The sequence below is a fragment of the Babylonia areolata genome, chromosome 29 (genome assembly GCF_041734735.1).
Source record: "Babylonia areolata isolate BAREFJ2019XMU chromosome 29, ASM4173473v1, whole genome shotgun sequence".
In the NCBI taxonomy this organism is placed as follows: Eukaryota; Metazoa; Mollusca; class Gastropoda; order Neogastropoda; family Buccinidae; genus Babylonia; species Babylonia areolata.
In genome coordinates, this window is record NC_134904.1 from 23,082,729 (window position 1) to 23,107,831 (window position 25,103).

Below are 25,103 nucleotides of genomic sequence, written 5' to 3' on the forward strand. Positions count from 1 at the left end.
CGCTCTCCCTGGGGAGAACAGCCCGAATTTCACACAGAGAAATCTGTTGCGATAAAAAGAACTACAAATACAAATAGTACTGAATAGAATTCAGTGGGACTGGTACATTCTCTAAAGCTAAAAAGAGAGCATATGATCATGTTTTCGTTGTTACAAACTGCAAGAAATAAGGAACTATCCCTACACGTTGTTTTAGACATATATCAGAAAAATGGTTATGCCCGTTCTGCTGTATGGGGATATGAGAATCTTAATGTGTTAGAAAAACTACAAAATTAATGAAGTTTCTGAAAACACCTTTCCATTTACACTGAAACACAAAGTCAAATATGTTGCTTGAAAAATGGATATGTTTCCCGTTTTGGTTCTTGTTAAGTGTAGAATGGTAGGTTTTTGTTCAGGATTAATTGACGATACAATTGATAAATTATCATGTAAAGCATATTCTGCTTTATACATATGTTTTCATGTACAGATTTCCCATCAAAGTGGCTAGACTTCATCGAGAATATTTTGATTAACAGTGTTTTTGACGTGTTCTGTTTTCACACACATTCCGTTGTAAGGATTTCTTTTGTCGAAGTATCACGCAAAGTCCACAAGATATGTACATCCAGTCATGGAAAAAATCGCTCGAAGACAGTACAAAATGTCTGATCGATAGAAGCATAAAACTTAACGTTTGTCATCTCACAACTTCCAGATACATACATGTATCCTTTTACAAAGTTTCGTTGCAGTAATCATGATCTGCAGATCGAAATTGGAAGAAGGTAAGGCGAAAACAGAGAAAACATTTATGCAAGGAGTGTAATATGGGAAGTGTTGGGGAAGAATTTCATTTTGTTTTAGAATGTCCTAAAATATTGTAATTCGAAATAAATTGATACCACGTAGATATAATTCGCATTTGTTAATGTTTGGTTTATACAGTTTATTTCGTGCTGGGAAGAATTCATAAATTCATAAATCTTGGACAGGGTGTGTAACTTTAAGTTACATCCAGAACATACTTGCCAGTACGTTGAAGTTTGGATACAAATTATAATTCGTGCGTGGCTCGCGCGCGCGCGGTGTGTGTGTGTGTGTGCTTGTTTCGGTCGGTGACATTGTTGGACTGAAGTTGTTATTCAATGATTGCGTATTGTTATTGTATCCTCGGGATAAATTTCTTTGAATCTTCGAAATGCCATTTTGCATCTTCCTAGATTTTTCAGTCTTATGATTGTGTTTAATTTTTTTAAATAAAAGAAGAAGAAGAAAAAGTATGGTTTTGTTTGCTTGTTTCATTACTCTATCTCATAAAAAGTCATTGCCGTGGAATGAGATATGAAAGGAGTAAAATAACCGCCAGGAACGGGGGTGGGGTGGTGTGGTGCTGGCAGTTGTGTGGGACAGGTTTAGAAAGAAAATCACATAACTGTAGTACTGGTATTATTACAGACCTGCATAGTGTTGCTGCTGTTCAACAATATCATTGTTTAAGCAACCACCACCACTGCTGTTGCTGCTGCCGCTCGTGCTCTGTGTGTGTGTGTGTGTGTGTGTGTGTGTGTGCGTGCGTGTTTGTTTGTGTGTGTGTGTGTGTGTGTGTGTGTGTGCGCGTGCGTGTTTGTGTGTGTGTGTGACAACATCAGATTGACTGATCTTATGAAAACCTGTTTTGCAACTCCCGAAAGCAGACCCAGTCAGATGTTATCGACCTGATCACTCTGAATCAAGCAGAATGCAACATCAGTACAGTTCAGCTGGCAAAATAATAATTTTTGACTGGTCAGAAATCACGAAGGTTGTAATTTTGGATATGTTGGTATTTGTGGGACCAACAACCGAGACTTGATTCCGGTAAAAACCGTCAACTGAGAGCAGTTATGGCAGTACTTGAAAATTAATACAGGCATCAAAACTTGTAGAACACATCAATGCAACATAATCAGAAGCTGGTCAAAATCACTCGGGGCATCCTCGGAAGTGTACAATTTTTGGTCATCAAATACGCCGACTGAATGTAACACGCAGGTGGAAATGATTTCAGACCAGTCGTCAACTGTCCAAATTGGGACTGAAGAAACGTATGAACTGGCTGGAGTCATCAGCTGAAAATGTTTAACTTAACATTATGATCGTCTTTATTTGGTTTCAACTCCACCACTCAGTCCAACACTCTCCCCTCTCTCTCTTCCTTTCTCAGTCACACTTTCTCACTCACACTCTCTCAAAAGAATAGTATCCAACTGTCTAAAATAAAACACTTTTTGAATCTTCATTATTGCATGTTTTGGGTTTTTTGTTGTTGTTGTTTTTTGTGTGTTTTTTGTTTTGTTTTGTTTGTTTTTTGCTTTTGCCTCAGTTGCATGCAGATCATGGAGCACTGATACTTTGTTTTACTGCTTCACGTGCCTTCTTCGGCCAGTATGTTTTGTCATTTTTTCCCTTTTTTGTCTTTTTTTCACTTCAGTTTTCCCACACATGCACAGTTTCTGCAGAGTGCTTAAAAAGTGTTCACAGTTGACTATTCTCGTTTCACGGACAATTTCAGCAATTACTTTAGTATTTGGTATTTAGTACACGTATGGTGATGTGTGAGTTTTTGGTTGCTCGTGTGGGTGTGGGTGTGTGGGTGGGTGTATGTTCCTTATGAGGGATATGATAAAGAAAGAAAAAAACAAACAGAAAATATGAAATCAGGTTCTTCATTGTTGAAAGTTATTTTTCAATGCTCATGTCGAATCCCACATCAGTTGTACTTCAACGTTATGAGGTAAGGCAAGTGAACATGCTCTGAAACTAAACGACCTGAAAAATGCAGCAAATGAATTACAGTTATGTGTTAATTTAAATAAAAGTAATATTATTGTATTTAGGAAGGGGGGTGGGGGGGGGCGGGGGGGGGGGGTATTTGGCTGCGAGGGAAAGGTGTTTTTTTTATGGTGCTGCACTGTCTGTTGTGAATGCTTACAAATACTTTGGAATCCTTTTTTCAACCCGTTTAATTTTTGAAGCAGCAGGTAGAGATATGTCTAGTGGAGCAAAGAATGCACTGATATTTGTGTTAAGGAAATTATTTGTATTGAATAGCAATTTTAAAAAAAAATCCTTTTCTTAACATTTTTTATGCTCAGATGCAAGCCATTGTGCAATATGGATCTGAACTGTGGGGACTTGATAAAAAAAAGAAAAAGAAAAAAAAAGTGCATTGTGAGTCAGTGCATTTGTTTGGGCTAAAACGTTTTTAGGAGTTAGTATGAGAACACCAAATAATTTAGTTTATGGTGAGACGAATAGGTATCCTATTTATATTAAGTTAGATGCGTGAGCTATTGGCTAATATTACTAAAAATGAATAATGATAGATTACCACGAAAAGCTTATGACATGTTGTATGATTTAGACTTGAAGGGAAAAAATAACTGGGTTTCTAATGTACGATTATGTTTATTTGAACATGGTTTTGGGTATGCAGATGGCAAGATTGACTGCAGATGGCAAGATTGGGAAAACCACATCAAGTACAGTGACAGATATGATATATATATAGAGAGAGTGTATAGTTAGACTCATTTAGTGAAGACATATCTGTCTTTTAATTTAGATCGTTATTTACGATACATCTTGACCAGATTTAGATTTGGTATAACTGAAATTAATGTTCATAAGTTTGGCTACAACAATATACAGAAATCTGCTTTGTTATGTCCATTGTGCAAAGCCTCTATTGAAGATGAAGTTCATTTTGTTTTGATGTGTTCTGCTTTGCATCATCTCCGTGTGAAATTCTTACATAAGAAGTATCACACAGATCCATGTTTCTTCCGATTAGGTCTACTGATGGCTTCTAGCAATGAAAATGTCGTTCGGAGTTTGGCACTTTATCTGTTCAAAGCATTTCAGCTGCGAGTGTCTCTGAAATCTTAAATTTTTTGAGGACTTGTGGTGCTCATCTATGTATTGATTATTAACTCTGTTGTTGCCCCTCTTCGTATGGGGCCACGGCCTTAAGTGAATAAAATATCTCACTCTCTCTCTCTCTCTCTCTCTCTCTCTCTCTCTCTCTCTCTCTCTCTCCATCATGTTTTGATTTTCATCGTTTCATTTATAATATTTACTTCTTTCATTTTAATCGAGCTTTAGGGCGAAGATGGATGTGAAAAAAACTGTTTAGGTTACTTATCTGATTCCCTCGTTAATGAAGAATAGTTATTGTCCTTGTCCTCTCTCTCTCTCACTCTCTCTTTCTCTTTCTCTCTCTCCTCTCTCTCTCTCTCTCCCCATCTCTCTCCTCTCTCTCTCTCTCCCCCCCCTCTCTCTCTCCTCTCTCTCTCTCTCCCCATCTCTCTCCTCTCTCTCTCTCCCCCTCTCTCTCTTCTCTCTCCCCCCCTCTCTCTCTCCCCTCTCTCTCTCTCTCCTCTCTCTCCCCATCTCTCTCTCCCCTCTCTCTCCCCCTCTCTTCTCTCTCTCTCCCCCTCTCTTCTCTCTCTCTCCCCCCCCCCTCTCTCTCCCCCTCCCCCCCCTCTCTCTCTCTCTGACTTAGCTCAGTCATCCCTGTCAAATATATATCAGTTCACTGACCCTGACAAGGCCCTAGAATTTTGGCATAAAACATTCATTAATGTATATGATAAGCATGCTCCATTCAAAACCAAGAGTCAAACATACCCCTAATCCTCCTTGGTTAACTGATGAAATTCTAAAAGCCATACATTTTAGAAATAATCTTCTAAAAACGAAACAATATAAAAAATTTAAGAAACAATGAAATAAAGTGGTTGCAGTTCTTCGCTCATCAAAAAAGAAATATATATCCGGAATCTGTTTTCTTTCCGAACTAAGAATGACTCAAAATCGATATGGAAGGCCATAAACACCCTTACAAGAAAAAGAATTGATAAAGTATTAGTTGATGCAAGCAGTATAAATATCAATGACCTAAATTACCATTTTCCAATGTTTCTAATTTAACCTTAAAAAATGATAGCTCCCAATTTAACGATCTCGCGTCATTGAAAGAATTTTGTAATTCCAAAAACATAACATCAGACTTAAACATTCCACCAGTGTCCGTACACGACATTTATTTTTTATCTCATACACCTAAAACAAACAGGCACACGAGGTCTTGATGGCATAGATAGTAAAATCTTAAAATCCTGTGCTCCTATCATTGCCGATTCCCTAACTTGTTTATACAATCTTTGTATTGATAAAAATTACATTCCTAATCATCTTAAACAAGCGAAAATAATCCCACTGTATAAATCTGGCGATAAAACTAATCCTTCTAACTACAGGCCTATTTCAATAGTTTCAGTTCTTTCAAAACCTTTGGAAAAACACATTTATAAGCATCTCGTGTCTCATATTTCAAAATATAATTTACTCCATCCTAACCAATCTGGGTTTCGAATAAATCATTCATGCCATACCGCACTGATTAATCTAGTAGATGAGTGGCTTATGACCATAAATTACAACAAATTCACAGCAGTATTGTTCGTTGATTTTGCAAAAGCGTTTAATGTTGTTGATCATAGCCTATTACTAAGAAAACTAACACTTTACATAATTTCCGAACATGCTTTATCTCTCATCAAATCATTTCTCACTAATCGCCAACATACTGTTTCTCTAACCAATGCACAATCTGGATTTCAGACACAACTATTTGGTGTTCCTCAAGGATCAGTGCTTGGTCCACTTCTTTTTTCTTTATATATTAACGACCTTCCTCTATCTATTACGAAAGTCTTGGTGTGAACTTTTTGCTGATGACACCTCTGTTCATTCGAATCACTCTGACCTGAAAGAATTATCTATTAGCCTTAAAGAAAATGTTGATGAGTTGGTCAGATGGACGGAAAAAAACCACATAGCTTTAAACGAGCAAAAAACTAAACACGTGATAGTTACTTCTCAACAAAAACGACAAAATATTGATTTTAGTATACCGTCCATTTATATAGGTGATAAGAAGATAGATGAAGTAAGTAATCACAAAGTTCTGGGAGTTACCATAGATAACAACCTTTCCTGGACACCTCATATTGAATGTTTATGCAAGCAAGTCTCCCAAAAAGTGTTCCAGTTATCTAGAGTTAAGCATTTTCTTGATATTAATGCACGAAAACTGTTCTACCACGCACATATTCAATCTGCGATAGATTATGCATCCACTTTAATTGACCTTTTGTAGCGCCAGGACATTGAAGCCACTAGTCAGAATTCATAAGTGAGCCCTTATAGTTGTACTCCTTAAATCTTCTACATTGACACCCGAAGACTACATTACACTTGATATCCTTCCCTTAACATACAAACTGCAATACAATAAAGCAATTATGATGTATCGAATACAAAATGGATTTGCTCCTTCTTCACTGACTGCACGGTTCCCCTTGAATCAGTCCAGGTATACAAATAATATCATTATAAAGAAAAAAAACAAGAATCGATCTGTTTAAAACTAGTCTGGCATACTCACGGGGGAGGGGGGAGGGTACTTTGGAACTCCATACCAGAATACATTAAAAATATAAGCAGGATCAGCTCATTTAAATCAGCTTACAAAACGTTCCTTTTTAAAAGCCTGAACTCAAAGGTAACACATCACAATATCTGATTTATTCTCTTCAAGTCAATACCTGTGGGGTTTTTTGTTTTGTTTTTCTGATGTTTGGTTGTCTCACTGATGTTTCTAGTTTGCCTGTGTGTGAGTAGTATATCATGCCTGCCTTTTTTTTCTTTAATTTTTTTCTATCTCCCTTTGTAACATTTTTTTCCCCGAGTGTGCGAGTGTGTATGTAATTTTGTTTGTGGTCGATGGATTATCTCCTTCCCCCCCGTTACCTTCCTTCTTTTTATTTATTTATTTATTTATTTTAATAGTACTTTTTTCTTGTACTTGATAATTGCGAATTTGTGCGTGGTTTGTGTGTGTGTGTGTGTGTGTGTGTGTGTGTGTGTGTGTTTTCTTCTTTTTTCTCTCTTTGTCCAGGGTTGGGTGGAAAAAAAGCATGTGTACTTGCTTATCTCATTACCCTGGTGAAATAAAATTTCGTTTCGTTTCGCCTCTCTCTCTCTCTCTCTCTCTCTCTCTCTCTCTCTCTCTCTCTCTCTCTCTCTCTCTCTCTCTCTCCCCTATATCTCTGTGCTGAAAGCGATCATCACACCAGAATTGCTCCTCGCATCACAGTGCACGCGTTGACAGCCCAGTTGACCAAGACTGCCCTGCCTGTACTTTGTAACACTATGAAAGGTTTCTGAAACGCTCAACTTTGGAGCACTACAGACATATTAAGACCTGTATAATGTTAATGAGGGTTAAAGTGCAAGTTCAAGTGTGTGTTGTCAGAAAACGTGTGTCAGCCAGACTCATTGTTTTTTGCTGTCTGTCCACACGCCCAGGTCAAGGGGATGCACATGCTGATGTCCGTCAGAATCAGAGACGGTGTGACGTCACGTGTGTCGCAGACATCCAGGACTGACCAAGCAGTCCTCAAGCAAATTATCCAAAACAGCCACCCCCCATCCCATCCGGAATGACATTCACGTTTCCGCCTCCGCTTCCTTCCTCCCCTCTCCTCCCATACCTGTTCCCATCCAGGCCTCCAAGATTAAAGGATCAGAAGGAAATAATTGCTGCCCTGTTTTGTATCAGTAAAAGGAAATAATTGCTGCCTCATTTTGTGTCAGCGCACTGTTTTCGGCAGTACTGATGGGTTGTTTTGACACAGATCGATCTTGCGTAAAACACTGCACGAGTTGTCGGCGCCCCGCTCCTGCCAAACACTATTCTGTCGCACATGTGCATTGCTGTGACTGGAGATTGGATGCTGAAGTCACTGGTTATTGTCAGAGAGGCATGGGATGTCGCTATCGCTTACACGAGACATGGGCTTTTGCTGTGAAAACGAACAGGCATAAAATCCTTGTACCACCTCTGCCTTGTCACAATCCAAAGGGGATGCTGGCCTTTCTCTGTCTCTTCCACACTGCCTCTAAGTCAGTATCTCTCTCTGTCTCTCTCTGGCTCACTCTCTTTCTTTGTCTCCCACTCTCTCTCTCTCTCTCTCTCTCTCTCTCTCTCTCTCTCTCTCTCTGGCCTCTGTATGTTCTCTATCTCACTCTTTTTCTCTCCCTGTTACACACACACATCACGCGCACGCACGCACGAACGCACACACACACACACACACATACACACACACACACACACACACACACACACACACACACACACACAATTTACTTATCCGGAACCGATTGTCAGCGACGAATCAACTTAACCTCCATTGATGTAGACCAAAGGCCTGATCAATAGATAGAACATTCGTTTTCTCTCTCTCTGAATTTCTTATTCAGAATTTCTTATCCACCCTCTCCCCTCTGTCACACACACACACACACACACACACACACACACACACACACACACACACACACACACACGTTGCTGTGTATCAAGGCTTGAACAGTGCATTGGACTTGTGTGTTAGTCAGGCATCAGCACACATCCCTATACCCTCCCATGCCCACATTTTTATTTCTTACGAGAAAGTCAATGAGATGGAAGGTGGGTGAGGGGGCGGTGGGTGAGGCCTGTCAGAGAGGTGACGGTGCACGTGCTGCGCTGTGCTGTGCAGAGAGGGCCCACATCCTGCCCCTGGAGCTGGGAGTTTACCGCACCATGAAGAAGTACGATCCCTGGAAGGGAATCCTCAAGAACCTCTACGATCGTTACTTCAATGAAATCTTCACCAGAGCAACGTGAGTATGACCTTGCTGGGTGGTTTGAATGGACTTATAGTTTGTTCTTGTTTTGCACATTGTTGTTGTTGGGTGTTTTATGTGTTGTTGTTGTTGTTTCGTGTGTGTCCCTGCGTGTGCGGTCACAGTCTTTGTGGATAAACAAAAATGCTATAATGAAATAAATATTTTGAAATGCAATGGTGGAACTGTCGAAAAAAGTAGTTGTTTCTCGCCAGAGTAGACAACGTTTCATTATTTCAACTTGACAGCGAGATATTCTGGTCAGTCACCCATTTCGGTCGTCAGCAATTATGCTCAGAAATTCTTCACACATCACTGGTGTTTCACCTCCTGGAAACTGTTCTTCACTGATCATGGAGGAGCAAAGAAGATTGTCTGATGGCTAACAAGTAACATGGTCATGGATATGTTATGCGTACGGTCGTTGGTAATTTTTCATACTGCTGAATTTTCCGCACATCCAGCCTGTCTGTTGTGTCACAGGTATTAAGGAGCCTGTGAATGCTGACCCTGTGACAGATCCCATGGCCCAGTGCCAGAATGATTGTTGAAGGAAAACAACAGACATGAACAGTTGCCGGACAGTTGATTGAGCGTTATTTGCAAACTGCTTGCACCGTCATTTTCCCGCCATGTGTTTACGGATGCACTGTCAGGGGTTGGGGAAGATCAGTAATGCTTGTAGTTATGCTTCATTATCCACGCCAGGGTAATTAGGTCTGCAGTTAATTGGTGACGCCAAGACATTTTAAACCGTGCATACATCAGTGAATCGTATCTCCGCACTGATTAACTCTGCGACCCCAAGTCATACACGGCGAGACGAGCCTTGCGTTGTACTGAATGACAGACAACAGTGACAACAAAACCTTTTCAGCCGAAAGCTGCCTTGACCGTAACTGCAGGCATGACAAAAGTAAGGTTTTGGATTGTAACAGATCACTGATGGTGGGTTGCGATTGTCCGCCCATGCATTATTTTCATCTGAATGGCATAGCGGTCTGATGCAACAGAAACAGCAGAAACAATCTCTCTCTCTGTCTCTCAAAATACAATACACAACCATGTCTTTTCCGCCTGACATGATGACATCAAGAAATGACAACGAAGTTTACAAGTCCAGTATGTTTTTGTATCGAGCTTTCAAAATTAGAGACATAATGTTTTCATTGTGTTTTTTTTTTCCAACTAGATCTTGACATTATCAATATCTGTATTTGCAAATGTCCATTCGTCACCCCCCCGCCCCCCTTTATTTGGGCTATGGCCTTTACATGAATAAACTGTTTCCAATTTCTGTCTCTCTGTCTCTCTGTCTCTCTCTATTTACCGGCCCCGACTCCCCCACCCCCTCCTCTAACCCTTTCCGTCCTTGATGTCTCGTTCAGCCCGATGAAATATATCATCCGGAGATCCCCAGTGTGTGCGTGCAGGGACTCACTATGCCCAGTACTGCCTGTGGCTCACGTTCAAGGGAGAAAGTCCCCGGTAATAAATCTTCAATAAACAGACGAAGGCGAAGCACGCAAACCACGCAAAGCTGAGAACAAGAAAAGATGAACCAGCCGTTTACGTGCGGCGTGTGGTACTGACTAATGTTTTCGTGTGCTAACAAAAGGAAGGAAAGAAGACATGAAACTAACACCTAAATTGAATGCCAACTGTCGGATGTGAAAGTATAACTGATATGTCTGCACGTGCTTGAGAATCTCTCTCTCTCTCTCTCTCTCTCTCTCGACTTTCAATCTAGGGGTCCCTGATTCGAATCTCGGTAACGGTGCCTGGTGGGTAAAGGATGGTGATTTTCCCGATCTCCCAGGTCAACATATGTGCAGACCTGCTTGTGCCTGAAACCCCTTCGTGTGTTTTGCATGCAGAAGAACAAATACGTACGTTAAAGATCCTGTTACGCATGTCAGCTTTCGGTGGGTTATGGAAACGAACATATCCGGCATGCATATCCCCGTAAATGGAGAATGGCTGCCTGCATGGCGGGGTAAATAAGGAAAAGGTCTGCATGAGTGTGTATGCGTGCTTGACTGAAACCTGATTGAATGGCACAGGAAATGGCAGCCGTCAGTCGTCATTTGTCTGTTGTGCAACTGTCTCCGTGTTTGTAAAATGCTTAGAGTTTGGTCTCCGACCGAGGGTAGACGCTGTATAACTAACTATATCATCCCCCTCTCTCTCTCTCTCTCTCTCTCTCTCTCTCTCTCTCTCTCTCTCTGTGTGTGTGTGTGTGTGTGTGTGAGTGTGTGTGCATGTGTGTGTGTGTGTGTGTGTGTGTTTACAGCTGTGCGGGCTTGTTACTCTGTGACTAACGCAATCGTAAAAGATGCGTCTGTTGCTATGTGTGTTTACAGAAATATATGTACATATATGTATAATTAGATAAACATATAGAGAGGCAGATAAATTGAAGTGTTTCTTTAGACAGACATTCAATCCTATTCTGTCTGTACCATACTCAGACAACCATCAAGGTATATCAGAAGAGAAAACATGTCACAGCGCCACCTACCCAAACACCATCCAACAAAGCAGCGGCATTAACAACAATTTCAACAATAACAATAATAAGAAGAAGAAACGCTTATTATTTGGAGGAAGAAATGAAACAGAAAGGTGGATCCACTCTGTCCAGCTACAGCAGATTAACCTGGAATACGTGTTTTGTGTTGGCCGTCTTATCACACTTCTATCAAAAGGTGGTTTTTTTAATTTCATGAATATAGGTAGTATTGCAAACTTTCACAAAATGCGTGCACGGTCGCAAACACCACTGGGCAACTCATTATCCGGGCACGAGCTTTCAACCACTTCAATACAATTAGGAACGACAGATAACAAAGTTTCCGAGAAAGCGTGAATGTCATTTGAGCACTGTCAGTTTAAATTAATGTAAATATTTATTGTAGTTAATTTCTGTTGTTTTCGTAATTATTGTCGTGACTAAAAGTTTATGTTTCACCACTCAGCATGAAGAAATAAAGAAACCTGTCAGTGATTCCTGTGAATCGACCCTGACAACAGCAGTGCTTGAAACAGTGAGAAACATACTGAATGTGTCGGAGATGGACGGATCCTGAGACAGTGAGTTGTTGAAGAGTCCTGAATGTCAGCCGTACAACCCAGGCAGGAAGAGGTGCCCAGGCCGTCACTGTATGGCTGAACCATAAACAGACCCTGCATCACTCACAACAACCCACTGTTGTTTCTACTTCAGTCATATCTGCTTTCAAGCTAGGTCTTTTTTCTGCGTAATGTCATCGCTTTATGTAGTTGTTCACTTCACTTGTGTTTGATCACTATTTTAGCAACGGTCATCCACAGCAGTTGCCTATAAAGCATCTGAATGAGTCTAAAATTTCTGTTAGGCTTGTGCCACAGTGCTCTCGACAAGATGTTTCCCTCATCACCCTAGCTCTCTCTCTCTCTCTCCAGTTTCCAACCACACACAGCCACGCACACACACACACACACACACACACCGGACACACATGTTACCCCTTCCTTTGTCCCCAACCCCTCCCCTCGACCCTGTCCCCCCCTCCATTCAGTGCCAGCTGAGGGGCACTGTGAAGGTCGCACGGACCCACTCACCTCCTCACCTGCCTGCTTGCTGGAGCAGAAAATGGCAGCCCGGGGGAAGGAGTGTGCTCTGTGTTTATCGCACACCTTACCACCCCCTGCTTGCCTACTAATTAATTTTCTGACCTGGTATTGTCCCAGTGGCGGACATTGCAGCACAAAGTACCTTCTGTTGTCCGCACCTCTGTGGCTTCCCCTGCACTTAGCTGGCTTTCTGACCGGTGCTGGGAACAACACTGTTTCTCACATGGAGTCTACAGTCACCACCATCTTGGACTAAATTGTGTGTGTGTGTGTGTGTGTGTGTGTGTGTGTGTGTGTGTGTAAACAAGCAAAAGAGGACAGTAATGCTGGAAAAGTAAATTAAACGAAAAGAGAATATTGCCTGAGAGTATTTCCAGAACAGACACCGTTTACTCTAAAAGTACACAGAGATAATGGAGGTTAAATCCGATGATGAATACAATTGAAAAGGAATGTGCAGGCAGCATGAAAAATGTTTTGTAGATGAGTGACTGAGAGTTGGCTGACATGATTTGAAAATGAGAACTGACGGGACTTGAATATCAGTACAAACAGTGAACTGTTGAACATCAGTACAGTGGATGAACATCAGTACAGTGGACTGTTGAACATCAGTACAAATAGTGGACTGTTGAACATCAGTACAGTGGATGAACATCAGTACAGTGGACTGTTGAACATCAGTACAAATAGTGGACTGTTGAACATCAGTACAAATAGTGGACTGTTGAACATCAGTACAAACAGTGGGCTGTTGAACATCAGTACAGTGGATGAACATCAGTACAGTGGACTGTTGAAAATCAGTACAAATAGTGGACTGTTGAACATCAGTACAGTGGATGAACATCAGTACAGTGGACTGTTGAACATCAGTACAAATAGTGAACTGTTGAACATCAGTACAGTGGATGAACATCAGTACAGTGGACTGTTGAACATCAGTACAAATAGTGGACTGTTGAACATCAGTACAAATAGTGGACTGTTGAACATCAGTACAAACAGTGGACTGTTGAACATCAGTACAAATAGTGGACTGTTGAACATGAGTACAAACAGTGGACTGTTGAACATCAGTACAGTGGACTGTTGAACATCAGTACAAATAGTGGACTGTTGAACATCAGTACAAATAGTGGACTGTTGAACATCAGTACAAACAGTGGGCTGTTGAACATGAGTACAGTGGACTGTTGAACATCAGTAAAGTGGACTGTTGAACATCAGTACAAATAGTGGACTGTTGAACATCAGTACAAACAGTGGGCTGTTGAACATGAGTACAGTGGACTGTTGAACATCAGTAAAGTGGACTGTTGAACATCAGTACAAACAGTGGACTGTTGAACATTAGTACAAACAGTGGACTGTTGAACATCAGTACAGTGAACTGTTGAACATAAGTACAAATAGTGGACTGTTGAACATCAGTACAGTGGACTGTTGAACATGGGTACAAACAGTGGACTGTTGAATATCAGTACAAATAGTGGACTGTTGAACATCAGTACAGTGGACTGTTGAACATCAGTACAAACAGTGGACTGTTGAACATCAGTACAGTGGACTGTTGAACATGAGTACAAACAGTGGACTGTTGAACATCAGTACAAACAGTGGACTGTTGAACATCAGTACAGTGGACTGTTGAACATCAGTACAAACAGTGGACTGTTGAACATCAGTACAAATAGTGGACTGTTGAACATGAGTACAGTGGACTGTTGAACATGAGTACAAACAATGGACTGTTGAACATCAGTACAAATAGTGGACTGTTGAACATGAGTACAGTGGACTGTTGAACATCAGTACAAACAGTGGACTGTTGAACATCAGTTGAACATCAGTACAAACAGTGGACTGTTGAACATCAGTACAGTGGACTGTTGAACATCAGTACAGTGGACTGTAGAACATCAGTACAAACGGTGCATTGTCTTGTGTGATTCACTGGGGCCGCGGGAGACGTGGACGCCAACCTGAAGTGACCACAACAGGTGTGGTTAGTGGTGAAGTGACCTCAGTACGCACCGAACCCAGACAACAGGTGGGTGTGGTTAGTGGTGAAGTGACCTCAGTACGCACCGAACCAAGAGAACAGGTGTATTAGAGGTGAAGTGACGTCAGTACACACCGAACCCAGACAACAGGTGGGTGTGGTTAGTGGTGAAGTGACCTCAGTACACACTGAACCCAGACAACAGGTGTAGTTAGTGAAGTGACCTCAGTACACACCGAACCCAGACAACAGGTGTGGTGAGTGAAGTGACCTCAGTACACACCGAACCCAGACAACAGGTGTAGTGAGTGAAGTGACGTCAGTACACACCGAACCCAGACAACAGGTGTAGTTAGTGAAGTGACCTCAGTACACACCGAACCCAGACAACAGGTGTGGTGAGTGAAGTGACGTCAGTACACACCGAACCCAGACAACAGGTGTAGTTAGTGAAGTGACCTCAGTACACACCGAACCCAGACAACAGGTGTGGTGAGTGAAGTGACGTCAGTACACACCGAACCCAGACAACAGGTGTAGTTAGTGAAGTGACCTCAGTACACACCGAACCCAGACAACAGGTGTAGTTAGTGAAGTGACCTCAGTACACACCGAACCCAGACAACAGGTGTGGTGAGTGAAGTGACGTCAGTACACACCGAACCCAGACAACAGGTGTGGTTAGTGAAGTGACGTCAGTACACACCGAACCCAGTCAACAGGTGTAGTTAGTGAAGTGACCTCAGTACACACCGAACCCAGACAACAGGTGTGGTGAGTGAAGTGACGTCAGTACACACCGAACCCAGACAACAGGTGTGGTGAGTGAAGTGACGTCAGTACACACCGAACCCAGACAGGTGTGGTTAGTGTCCGATGTGACGGAGATGGCTGGTGTTTGATGTGGAAGTTAGGTACACAGGGATCAAACCATCCGTAGTCCTTGTGTCGCTTGACCGACTGTTTCCTGTGGCTGGCCTTTTGGGTGGTCAGGGACGGACTGTGGCCTTGGCTCCTCCCTGTATTGGCCCTTCCCTTCAGCTGTGTCATGACAGCAGTCAGGGGCAAGCAACTGTGCTTTTCCGTTGACCCCCTTCCTGCCTCCTTCCACTTCAGTCCAGGTCAGATACAAAAATGGTACAAATGTGTGCAACAAAACCGTTCTTTTCACGATAAAACAGAATAAATCGTACTGATCACGCTGATATAAAGTTGACCGCTGTAGGTGGGCGGGAACATGATTAGTTTGTTTGTTTGGTTGTTTTTTTTTTGGGGGGGGGGTTTGGGGGGGGGGGGGGGTGTTGCTGCTGCTGCTGCTCCATCATCTGCACCGTTTCAGTGGCATTACTCCCATGCCGCTCATTCTAGTTTCCCCCCTGTACGGCCACACGTGGGTTCGTCCGTCACAGTTCCAGCGTCGGCAGTCTGCGGGGAACCATCGATATAGGTCGCCAGGAGGCCACACACCAGAGGAGACCCTGCACTGAGTGACTTTGGTGGTGTACAGTGGTGCCTGTTCTGATTCAACGTATTTAGGACGCCACCTACTAAGCCCCCTACTAACGACAATAATGGCTTGAGACCGCCACCGCGTCCCTTAAATAACAGCCCCCCCCCCCCCCCCATGAATCTGCCGGCACTGAAGACATTGACAGGACTCACCCCAAGCACAGAAGTGGAAGGGTATCGAAACTGAGGTCACCATGAGAGCAGGGCATGAAAGGCCACAGACTTTGGGACTGTTTTCTTTTAAGGAGGAGGAGGATGACGATGACGATGTTGCTATGGAGGTCCATTTTGGTTTGGGACTGCGTGACAAGGCAGTACTCTACGCTTCCTGTCATAATGATACCCCGGCGTTAACCAGGCCCGAGAGATACAGACACTTGCAGTGTTGGTCAGGTAATTAGAGCAACACACCCAAAGACGCATCCTTGAAGTGGATGACACTTGACTGTGTGGTCCAGTCTCCCCATTTCAGCCCACAGCACACTCAACTCTGGGTAGGAGCCGGCCACGGGCCGAAAAACCCACCTCCGCTGGGATTCGTACCCGCGTCCTCCCAGCCGTCAGTCCGCGACGCTAACCACTTCGTCACGGCGGCTGGTTAGATTTTGATTTTTAATTATTATTTTTCACACATCTGGCAAGGCAAGAGCAAGCCAGGGTTACGCAAGCGCGGTATAAGGGGTCGACAGAGGATAGCGTACAGCGCGGTACAGTACATGTGACTGACTGCTGCCGCGCTGATGCTGTCCTATACCTCCGTTAGTAGGACACTGCGGCAGATGACAGATACCGCACAGAAAACAAGAGAACTCTTTGGGGTCAAAAGGAAACAAACATTTTCAATTTCATGTATTTTGTACTAAATCGATAAAAGACAAATTCGCTTTTATGAATGTTTTCCAGTTTCTTACCAGTCATAACATTTCATAAAGAATGAAAACAGTATTATACTGACTGCAAAGGTGAATTTACGAAGGCAGTACGGGATCATTTTAGTATGTAAGTACAATTTTGTTGACATTTTACGCAAGCACAACTTGGAAATACTTCATGCTCTGCTTATTAACAAGTAGTATATAAATATCTAAATATGTGTTAACCACGTTGTTTCAATGAACATTGTCGGAGCACTGTCCAGAAAATTAATTCAGAAAGCATGGAAGGCAGATGATGGCAAAATCGACCAGCATCATGTCTTGATGTGAAAAGAACGGTATAAAATACATATTTTTCTTTGGAAATGAACCGGTATTTGCAAATATGACTCACGAACCCTGGCGCAGTAGACACGTCAGTTTACCGTGGGAAAGAAAATGCATCTGGCTGGAGTATGAAGGTGGCAAAATGAAGTGCATCAGATAGTCATGAAGAGCAAAGACTGCTTGGAAGATGAAAATGGATCAGTCTCCAGAACCTTTTAGAAATGGGAGTCTCTCAGTCTGATTCAATATAAAAATGTGTTCTACAATGATTATTAAAACGTTTCACGTGTTATCAGGATTGCAATGAATAGCGAAATGTCTGCAACAATTTTGTGAGAAACTGTTTTGTCCTTGTGTCTTAAATGTGTTGAAAATTATCAAAAACAGCCAAAATTTCGGCGCCATTTTGACATGACAATGTGTCTGAACATGAAGTGGTCAGAAACAAATAAGTACAAACCTGATTAAAATCCAGTACATACAGACCTGATCAATATTCATTTGTTGTTATAATAGAACATTGATCATCAATAAAAATTGTATATTAAGTTCGAAATATTACGCAAAAAACCCGCGTGACAGACGTAAACAACCCGTTCCTCTTGACATGTTTTTTTTTGGTTTGTTTGTTTGTTTTTGGTTTTGTTTTTTCATTCAAAGGCAAGCACATTCATGAATACACTACACGTTCTTTACTTGCAACAGGTAAAAATGTCTATCAACCATTCAAATACAATCGACGTCGCATATTGACTTTCGGTTCCACTTTTCTGTGTTACTTCTGTGCATGTAAACGTCCCAATAAAAATATACATGCAAACAAAATTAGAACTGTCTTCAGATAAATCATGCAGATTCATCGCGGGAAACCGTAAATCGGTTTGACAAACACCCTTCAATCGTATGTGTTTGAATACAGATTCAGAGAATGTGCTGTTTCCGACAGCGTTTGAAATGTACATATTTTACACGGAAATCTCGATATGTTCATTTGAAAATAAACTGTGTATGTTAATTTCGTCGTTGTTTATGTATTTCTCTCTCATCCGATTAAGTTTAGACACAATCACTGTTTCTGACACATGGCGAGATGCAGTAATATTCGGATACTGGCGTAAGATTTCGAACCAAGTCAACGCATGTAGTTCAGTAAGACTGCTTTCAGTTGAAGACTTGTTGCCTCAAAAGTTCCAAACAACAAAGTTCAAAGTAAAAAAATCACCCCAATAATTACTTTGATTCTGGCTTTTGCTGTCTGGTGAAGTTTTATCACGAAATGATGCAGTTTATCAGTTCACGTGACAGACGAAGTGTGGTATGAAAAAATTCGTTGTATGCGAAACACGTCAATCCCTACGTGCTTATTGTTTTGCAGAATTTGATTAGAACAGCCACATTTTACATCACACAAGTTCTGAAAAACCAAACTATACATTGATTGTGAAAGTAATTTCTTAAAATTATTTAAGTTTGAAGCATTTCACCTTTAGTTGTGCTTGAGATGAAGTCTGTAATCGTTCAGATTTGTTCACTGTTAGGATAAAGCTAATCGGTTTTCTGCTGATTGATCGAATAAAAAGATACAAAGAATCCGGTGCTTTTATCGCAGTTATTCAGATAAAGAGGACAACTTTTGTCAAGTAAATAATACTGTCTCCATTTCATAATGTAATCAACAGTAGTACTTTAAACAGTTAAACATTGGAGAGAATTGATGTGAAAATGGAATGCCTGCTGCGTTTCTGGAAAAAAAAATCATCCAGGGTGGGGAAGTTCGTCTAGGTATATTGGTTTCCTTGTTACATATGTCATAAGTTTTTAGGTAATTATTGATAAAATACATAATTTTGCTCAGACATTGTTTGATTTCGTTACATGGGCTAAGGATTGCATGATAGATTAATTATTAGCATTATCATTAATCCAGTGATTCAAACATCTATGTTAGGAAAGTTAGTTTGGGTAACTTGGATTCAGTGTTACACATGTTACAACAAAGTTTTATATAATCATTAATAAAATACATGATTTATTATCATTACTGATATCATCAATATCATTATTATTACTTATATCCCACGCTAAATTGACGTATACTTCGCCAGGGTTCATGAGTCACATTTGCAAATATCTGTTCATTTCCAAAGAAAAAGATGCATTTCATACCATTCGTTTCACATCAAGACATGATGTTGGTCGATTTGGCCATCATCTGCCATCCATACTTTCCGAATTAATTGTCTGGACAGTGCTCCCAGAACGTTCATTCAAACAAACCTGGTTAACACATATTTGGATATTTATATTCTACATGTTAATAAGCAGAGCCTCGAGTATTTCCAAGTTGTGCATTGCATAAAATGTCAACAAAATTGTACTTCAGAACTAAATGATCTCGTGCTGAAACTGGAAACTGGAAAACATTCATAAAAGCAAATTTGCGTCTTCTACCGATTTAATATAAAATACATGAAACTGAAAATGTTTGTTTCCTTTTGACCCCAAAGACCTATCTTACTAGCTCTCTGTACAGTATCTGTTATCTGCCGCAGTGTCCTGCCCACAGATCAGCATCAGCGCGGCAGCAGTCAGTCACATGTACTGTACCGCGCTACACGCTTTCCTCTGATGACCAACAAACCGCTCTTACGTAACCTTCACCTGCTCTTACCTTGCGACTCTTTGTAAGGCGCTCTCACACGGGCAGAAGCAATAAAACCACACGAATCTTGACATTAAAAATCAAAATCTAATTATGTTCCCGTCCCACTACAGTGGTCAACTTTATATCAGTGTGATCAATATGAGTTATTCTATTTTATCGTAAAAAGAACGGTTTTGTTGCACACATTTGGACCTAACGCAAATTTAAATCTAAATTCCCTGGCCTACTTCAACTACCATGACATTGCCGACAGGCGTCGAAGGAAGCATGCTGTTCTCTGTCAGTCTGTCACAACCCAAACTGATGATGAAAGTGACATTCCTAGCTCTGTTCATTTTGAACTATCACAAGCTGGGTGTGTGTGGAACGCTGAACACTGTGGCGAGCACCATCACAGGAAGACCAGAGCCAGATATGGCAGCGGGTGTCGAGCAGTCATCCGTGCACAGTATCCTAGGATAAATTTGCAGTCAGACTAGTGTAAAACAAGAACACTTTGATAACTTTCATTATCTTGTACTGTTGTGGCAGTGTCCACATTCTTTTAAGAATTATTGAGAAAATGGATCCTTTCACTTCCACCATCACAATGTTCAGTTAAAGTTTTCAATGCATATTCTATTGCATTGTCGCAACAATGAACATTATTTCTCTGTATGAAACTCTGGCTTCTCTCCCTGGGGTGTGCAAGTGTATTTGATTTACTTTCAAAGTGGATTTTTCTTCAGAATTTTACCAGGAACAACCATTTTGTTGCCGTGGAATCTTTTAGTGCACTTAGTGTATGCTGCACACGCGATCTCGTTTTATCATCTCATCCGAGTAATTAGCGTTCAGACCACCACTCCAGGTCTAGTGGAACGGAAGAACATTCTGGCAACTACGTGACTCAGTCCCGCCCCATGAGATAATATTCCTCATCAGACACGTTGATACTGTTAGATAATATTCCTCATCAGGTAGACACGTTGATACTGCTAGATAATATTCCTCATCAGACAGACACGTTGATACTGCTAGATAATATTCCTCATCAGACAGACACGTTGATACTGCTAGACTACAACTCCTCTCATAATTTGGCGATAGCATTGCCCTAAAGACCCTAGTTGACCAATCTGCTATCACTTCATAATAATGACTGGTGCCATCGCACAAAAGTGATAGGAAAGTGGTTACCCTTTCCGAGAGAGAAGAGGGTATGAAAACTAAGACATAAAGAACACGACTTCCACGTCACTGTTGTTTTTTCTGTCGGTCCCGTTCTTTCCGTGACTGCCGGAGAGAGGGCTACTCTCTGAAGGCGCCGGCCATGTGTTTGATCAGCAGGCGGCACTGATGGCGGTTGACAGGGGATCAGACCTTGGCCTGAACGTAAACAGTAAGGGGCTTTAGAGACTGGTGTGGAGGGTTTCTCACTGGTCATGGAACATGCGGAGAATTGAACGGGATCAGCTCTATGTTCCCCCCAGATCTATGTTCCCCCACATGTATTTTCCCCAAATTTTTTTCTTTCAGCTAAGCCATCCCACTCCCCAGGCCTATATTCCCCCAGGTCTATATTCCCCCAGGCCTATATTCCCCCAGGTCTATATTCCTCCAGGTCTATATTCCCTCAGGTCTACGTCCCCCAGATCTATATTCCTCCAGGTCTAGGATCACTGTTGACCATGACCCAAAAGTGCTCAAACTGCGTTATTTTGTTACATTATTATGTCCATTATTATGTCATAGCAGGTGTTTGACTACTGCTTGACCACAAATGACACACTATCAGAGTTCAGCTTGCATCACTTTCTGACGGTTATGCCGTTATGACGTCTTGGAAGGATTTATATTGGCTGACTACTGTTGGCTATCGTTGGCCATTACTGACCTTTTCTTGCCACTGCTGACCACTACTGACCGCTACGCAGAAATCGTATCGCGTTTTTTTTGTTTTTGTTTTGTTTTTGTTTGTTTTTTTGTTTGTTTGTTTTTGGTTGTTGTTGTTTTGTTTTTGTTTTGTTTTGGGGTGTTTTTTTTTTCACGTTTACGCATTATTATGACGTCCTGCAGACCACCACTGATCACTGACCACTGCCGACTCCAGACCACTGATGGCTGCAAACCACTGCTGACCACCACCAACCACTGACAACCGCTGACCACTGACCACCACTGACCACTGCTGACCATTGACCAAAGATAACCAGTACCCCAAAGTGTATACGATTAATCAATCTTACCTAGGCCTGGGAGAACATATAGACCTGGGGGAACATAGACATGCTCCCAGTTGAACCAGTAAATCTGTTTCAAAGTGGCCCGCGGTAATCAGGACATCATACTCTCCTCTCCCTCTGTCTCTCACGAAGGTGGGCATCAAGCCCTAACGATGGACTATTAAACACACACACAGAGTGTGTGTGTGTGTGTGTGAGAGAGAGAGAGAGAGAGAGAGAGAGAGTTCGCGCGCGCGCGCGCATGTGTGTGTGTGTGTGTGTGTGTTCACGTGTGTGTGTGTTGTTGTTGGTTTACAACTCGACAGATTGCTGCTTTAGTTGTTTTTGTGTGTGTGTGTGTGTGTTTTTTCAGAAATGATATATTGCATGGTGTACGACGGAGAGAAACATTCAATATCAAGTTGTTGTGTGCGCACATGATGTAAACGATTTACTCGTTTGAAATATGTCTCGATATCTTGAAAAAATCTCAAACAGGATGCTGATTTCCGTTTGTTAATTTCCGGATTTTTGAAGCTGTAATATAAGCATGCGTTTAATAATTACAAAGACTACACCGCAAGTCAAAAATACATCTGTTCGTTTTTATCCTTTAGAACGTCGTATGCCTGCTATTTTGCTCTGCAAGCGACAAACAAAAGTCGCTGTTTGTATCAGTCTCACGTGTTGGAAACTACAATGTCGCTGCAAAGACAATGGGATAGTTTTCGTTGTTGAAATACAGCCGTTGAGTGATTTCTTGGTTCTGCCTGCAAACGCTGGGACGAGCCAGCCAGGGACTGTTTGAAGCTTGATGGGGTAACAGGAAAGGGAAGATAAGGTTGCCCGCCCCCCTCGTAAAACATAAGCTACATCTGAACGTGGTGCTGGCTGTGAAAGGCCAGTGATATCTGTGTGTGCGTGCAGGCAGCTGGAACAGATCGGATTTAATTGTTACTTTTTCCACAGAGAATACTCCCACCACCCACCTGTACAATGACGGTTATACAGGCAATCGGCAACGAGGTGAAACCTTGCCGGAGACAGCCTTTTATCAGGGTGTTCTGTCGGGCCAGAGAAATATCTCACATTCCATATTGTCCCTGAAAAACAACATTATAATGTATAATTGTATATCATATATGTTTCTTTTTCTTGTTACCTATGAAGTTACTCCACAGTCTGGTATTAATATCTATCCCGCATTCCATAATTAGATTTTGTATCCGGACACTGGACGTGTTCTACTTTCAATAATTTCTTTATTCTGTTGTAATCAACATGTGACATGAATTTACCGTCATTCTGGTTCCACAGACTGTTGCGTCCATCGACAGTCTTGTATGTGTTCTTTTCAGAGTGCCGTTCGTTTTCCGTTCTGTGATTCTCCCCCCTTTCTGATGTCAGTGCCCCACGCTGCGCGTTCTCCACCAGTCAAACTGTGTTATTGTTAGGATAGCTGGCCATTCCTTTTTCTTCTGTCTTTGTATACATGCAATTTCCGATTTGTGATTTCTAACTGTTAACAAAACTGGATGCAAGTTCTTTTTTCTTTCCGTTAATCTATTTAGCGTTGTTCTAAAATACGATGGTTTGCCTTTGTTGAAATATTTTTGTATCCAAAGAAAGAGAACTAATTAATTTTCATCACTAAAATGTGTATTTCAAGCGACAGCAGCCATCCTCTGTCAAATTATCAACTTCTACCTTCAGGCAAGCGCTTCGATGTCCCGAAACTCGAAACAAACTGAATACAGTTTTATTTCAAGGTCAATGCATATTTTTACATGTGTTAAAAAATAGTGATTGATAATTCGTTGTCTGATTCCATAGAAAGTATACCAAAGTATATTTGTATGTGTAGTACTTTACTTAAAACATACAATTGAATAGCAGTTTCCCTTTTCAATAATGTTAATGTTTAATTGTATTTATAAAAACCTTTAACTGTGATCATTGCATGCGTATGGCTGTGATGATTGTATGTATGATTTACTGGAAGTTAACAGTTTAGTATTTTGTTTGTCCACAGTGATTATTGCGTATGTGTGACTGTGATCATTGTATGTGATATTTAGTTTAGCTCGACGCGACATTCAAGCCTTTGTGTCTTCTATAGGCCAATTATGATTGAATGACTTTGATTTTCGTATTTTATGTGTTTTACACCCAATATTAATTTCTCTTTGCAGATAAAGTATTCTGTATTCTGAGTTTGGACACACACAAAAGAGAAGAGAAAGAAAGTAGTCACAAAGTGCTTCAGAGATGTTACAATCTGCATGCCGTGTCTGTTGGCTGTTGCAGGTACTGCGGTCATTTCAAAGTGCTGAAGACCAACGCTCACTGCCTGAACTCTGAGTGGGCCAAGGACCTGAGGGTGAACAGCACGGTGTGCGTGGAGTGCCAGCCGGTGGCCATGAACCGGGAGATCGGCATGCGCTGCATGGGCCACGGCGTGTCCAGCCACGTCACCACCTGGAAGGCCGTGGACGTGGCCAAGTGTCACGGGCAGTGGGAGCTGACGGACCAGCACCTGCCCTGCACCTGTCACCCCGAGCACCAGCCCAGCTTCATCTTCCTGTGAGGCAGCACGCCTGGAGCTCCCAGCTGACGGCCACCCTGGAGAGTCCGCCATGCTCAGTGGGCAGGTTGGCGGAATACTGGAGGGACCTGAGGGCTGCGTCGTCAAGAGTGAAGTTTGGCCTTCTGTCTTGAGATAAACTTTGTTTTTGTTGGAACAATTGTGCTTGATTCTATCTCCGGAACAGCTGCAGTTATTATTATTATTATTATTATTATTTTATCATAATTATTATGTAAAGAAGGTATCACTTGTGGCTCAAAACAGGAAAGGGGCTGTTCATAAGAGAAGGTAGGCATAAGAAGGAAGGAAGAGATGATAAACGCCCATTGTGGAGCGGCCATAATTGATAGTATTCCAACGTCAGCTGCTCCTGGTCACACCTGAAAGATGGCGCCATGAGCTCTGCAGCTAGTCTCCGCCACAGGCAACTGCTCTACATCAAAGATGGGACTTCAAATGTGTGAACTCACGCAGCACTGTTTCATTTCTATTTTCAGTTCTACTATCCTTACTATAATTATTCTCTCTCTCTCTCTCTCTCTCTCTCTCT

The 25,103-nt window shown here is 41.7% G+C and overlaps 1 protein-coding gene across 1 annotated transcript in view; it reads left to right on the forward strand.

The window, feature by feature from the left end:
- Positions 1–25,103, forward strand: part of LOC143275011 (somatomedin-B and thrombospondin type-1 domain-containing protein-like) — a 95,710-nt gene that overhangs the window by 65,120 nt on the left and 5,487 nt on the right. Inside the window, exons 3-4 of the mRNA XM_076579072.1 lie at positions 8,640–8,763; positions 24,274–25,103. The exon at positions 24,274–25,103 is cut by the window's right edge and continues 5,487 nt beyond it. Coding sequence (XP_076435187.1) covers positions 8,640–8,763; positions 24,274–24,553 — 404 coding nt within the window. The 3' untranslated portion in view covers positions 24,554–25,103. The remainder of the gene's footprint in view (positions 1–8,639; positions 8,764–24,273) is intronic.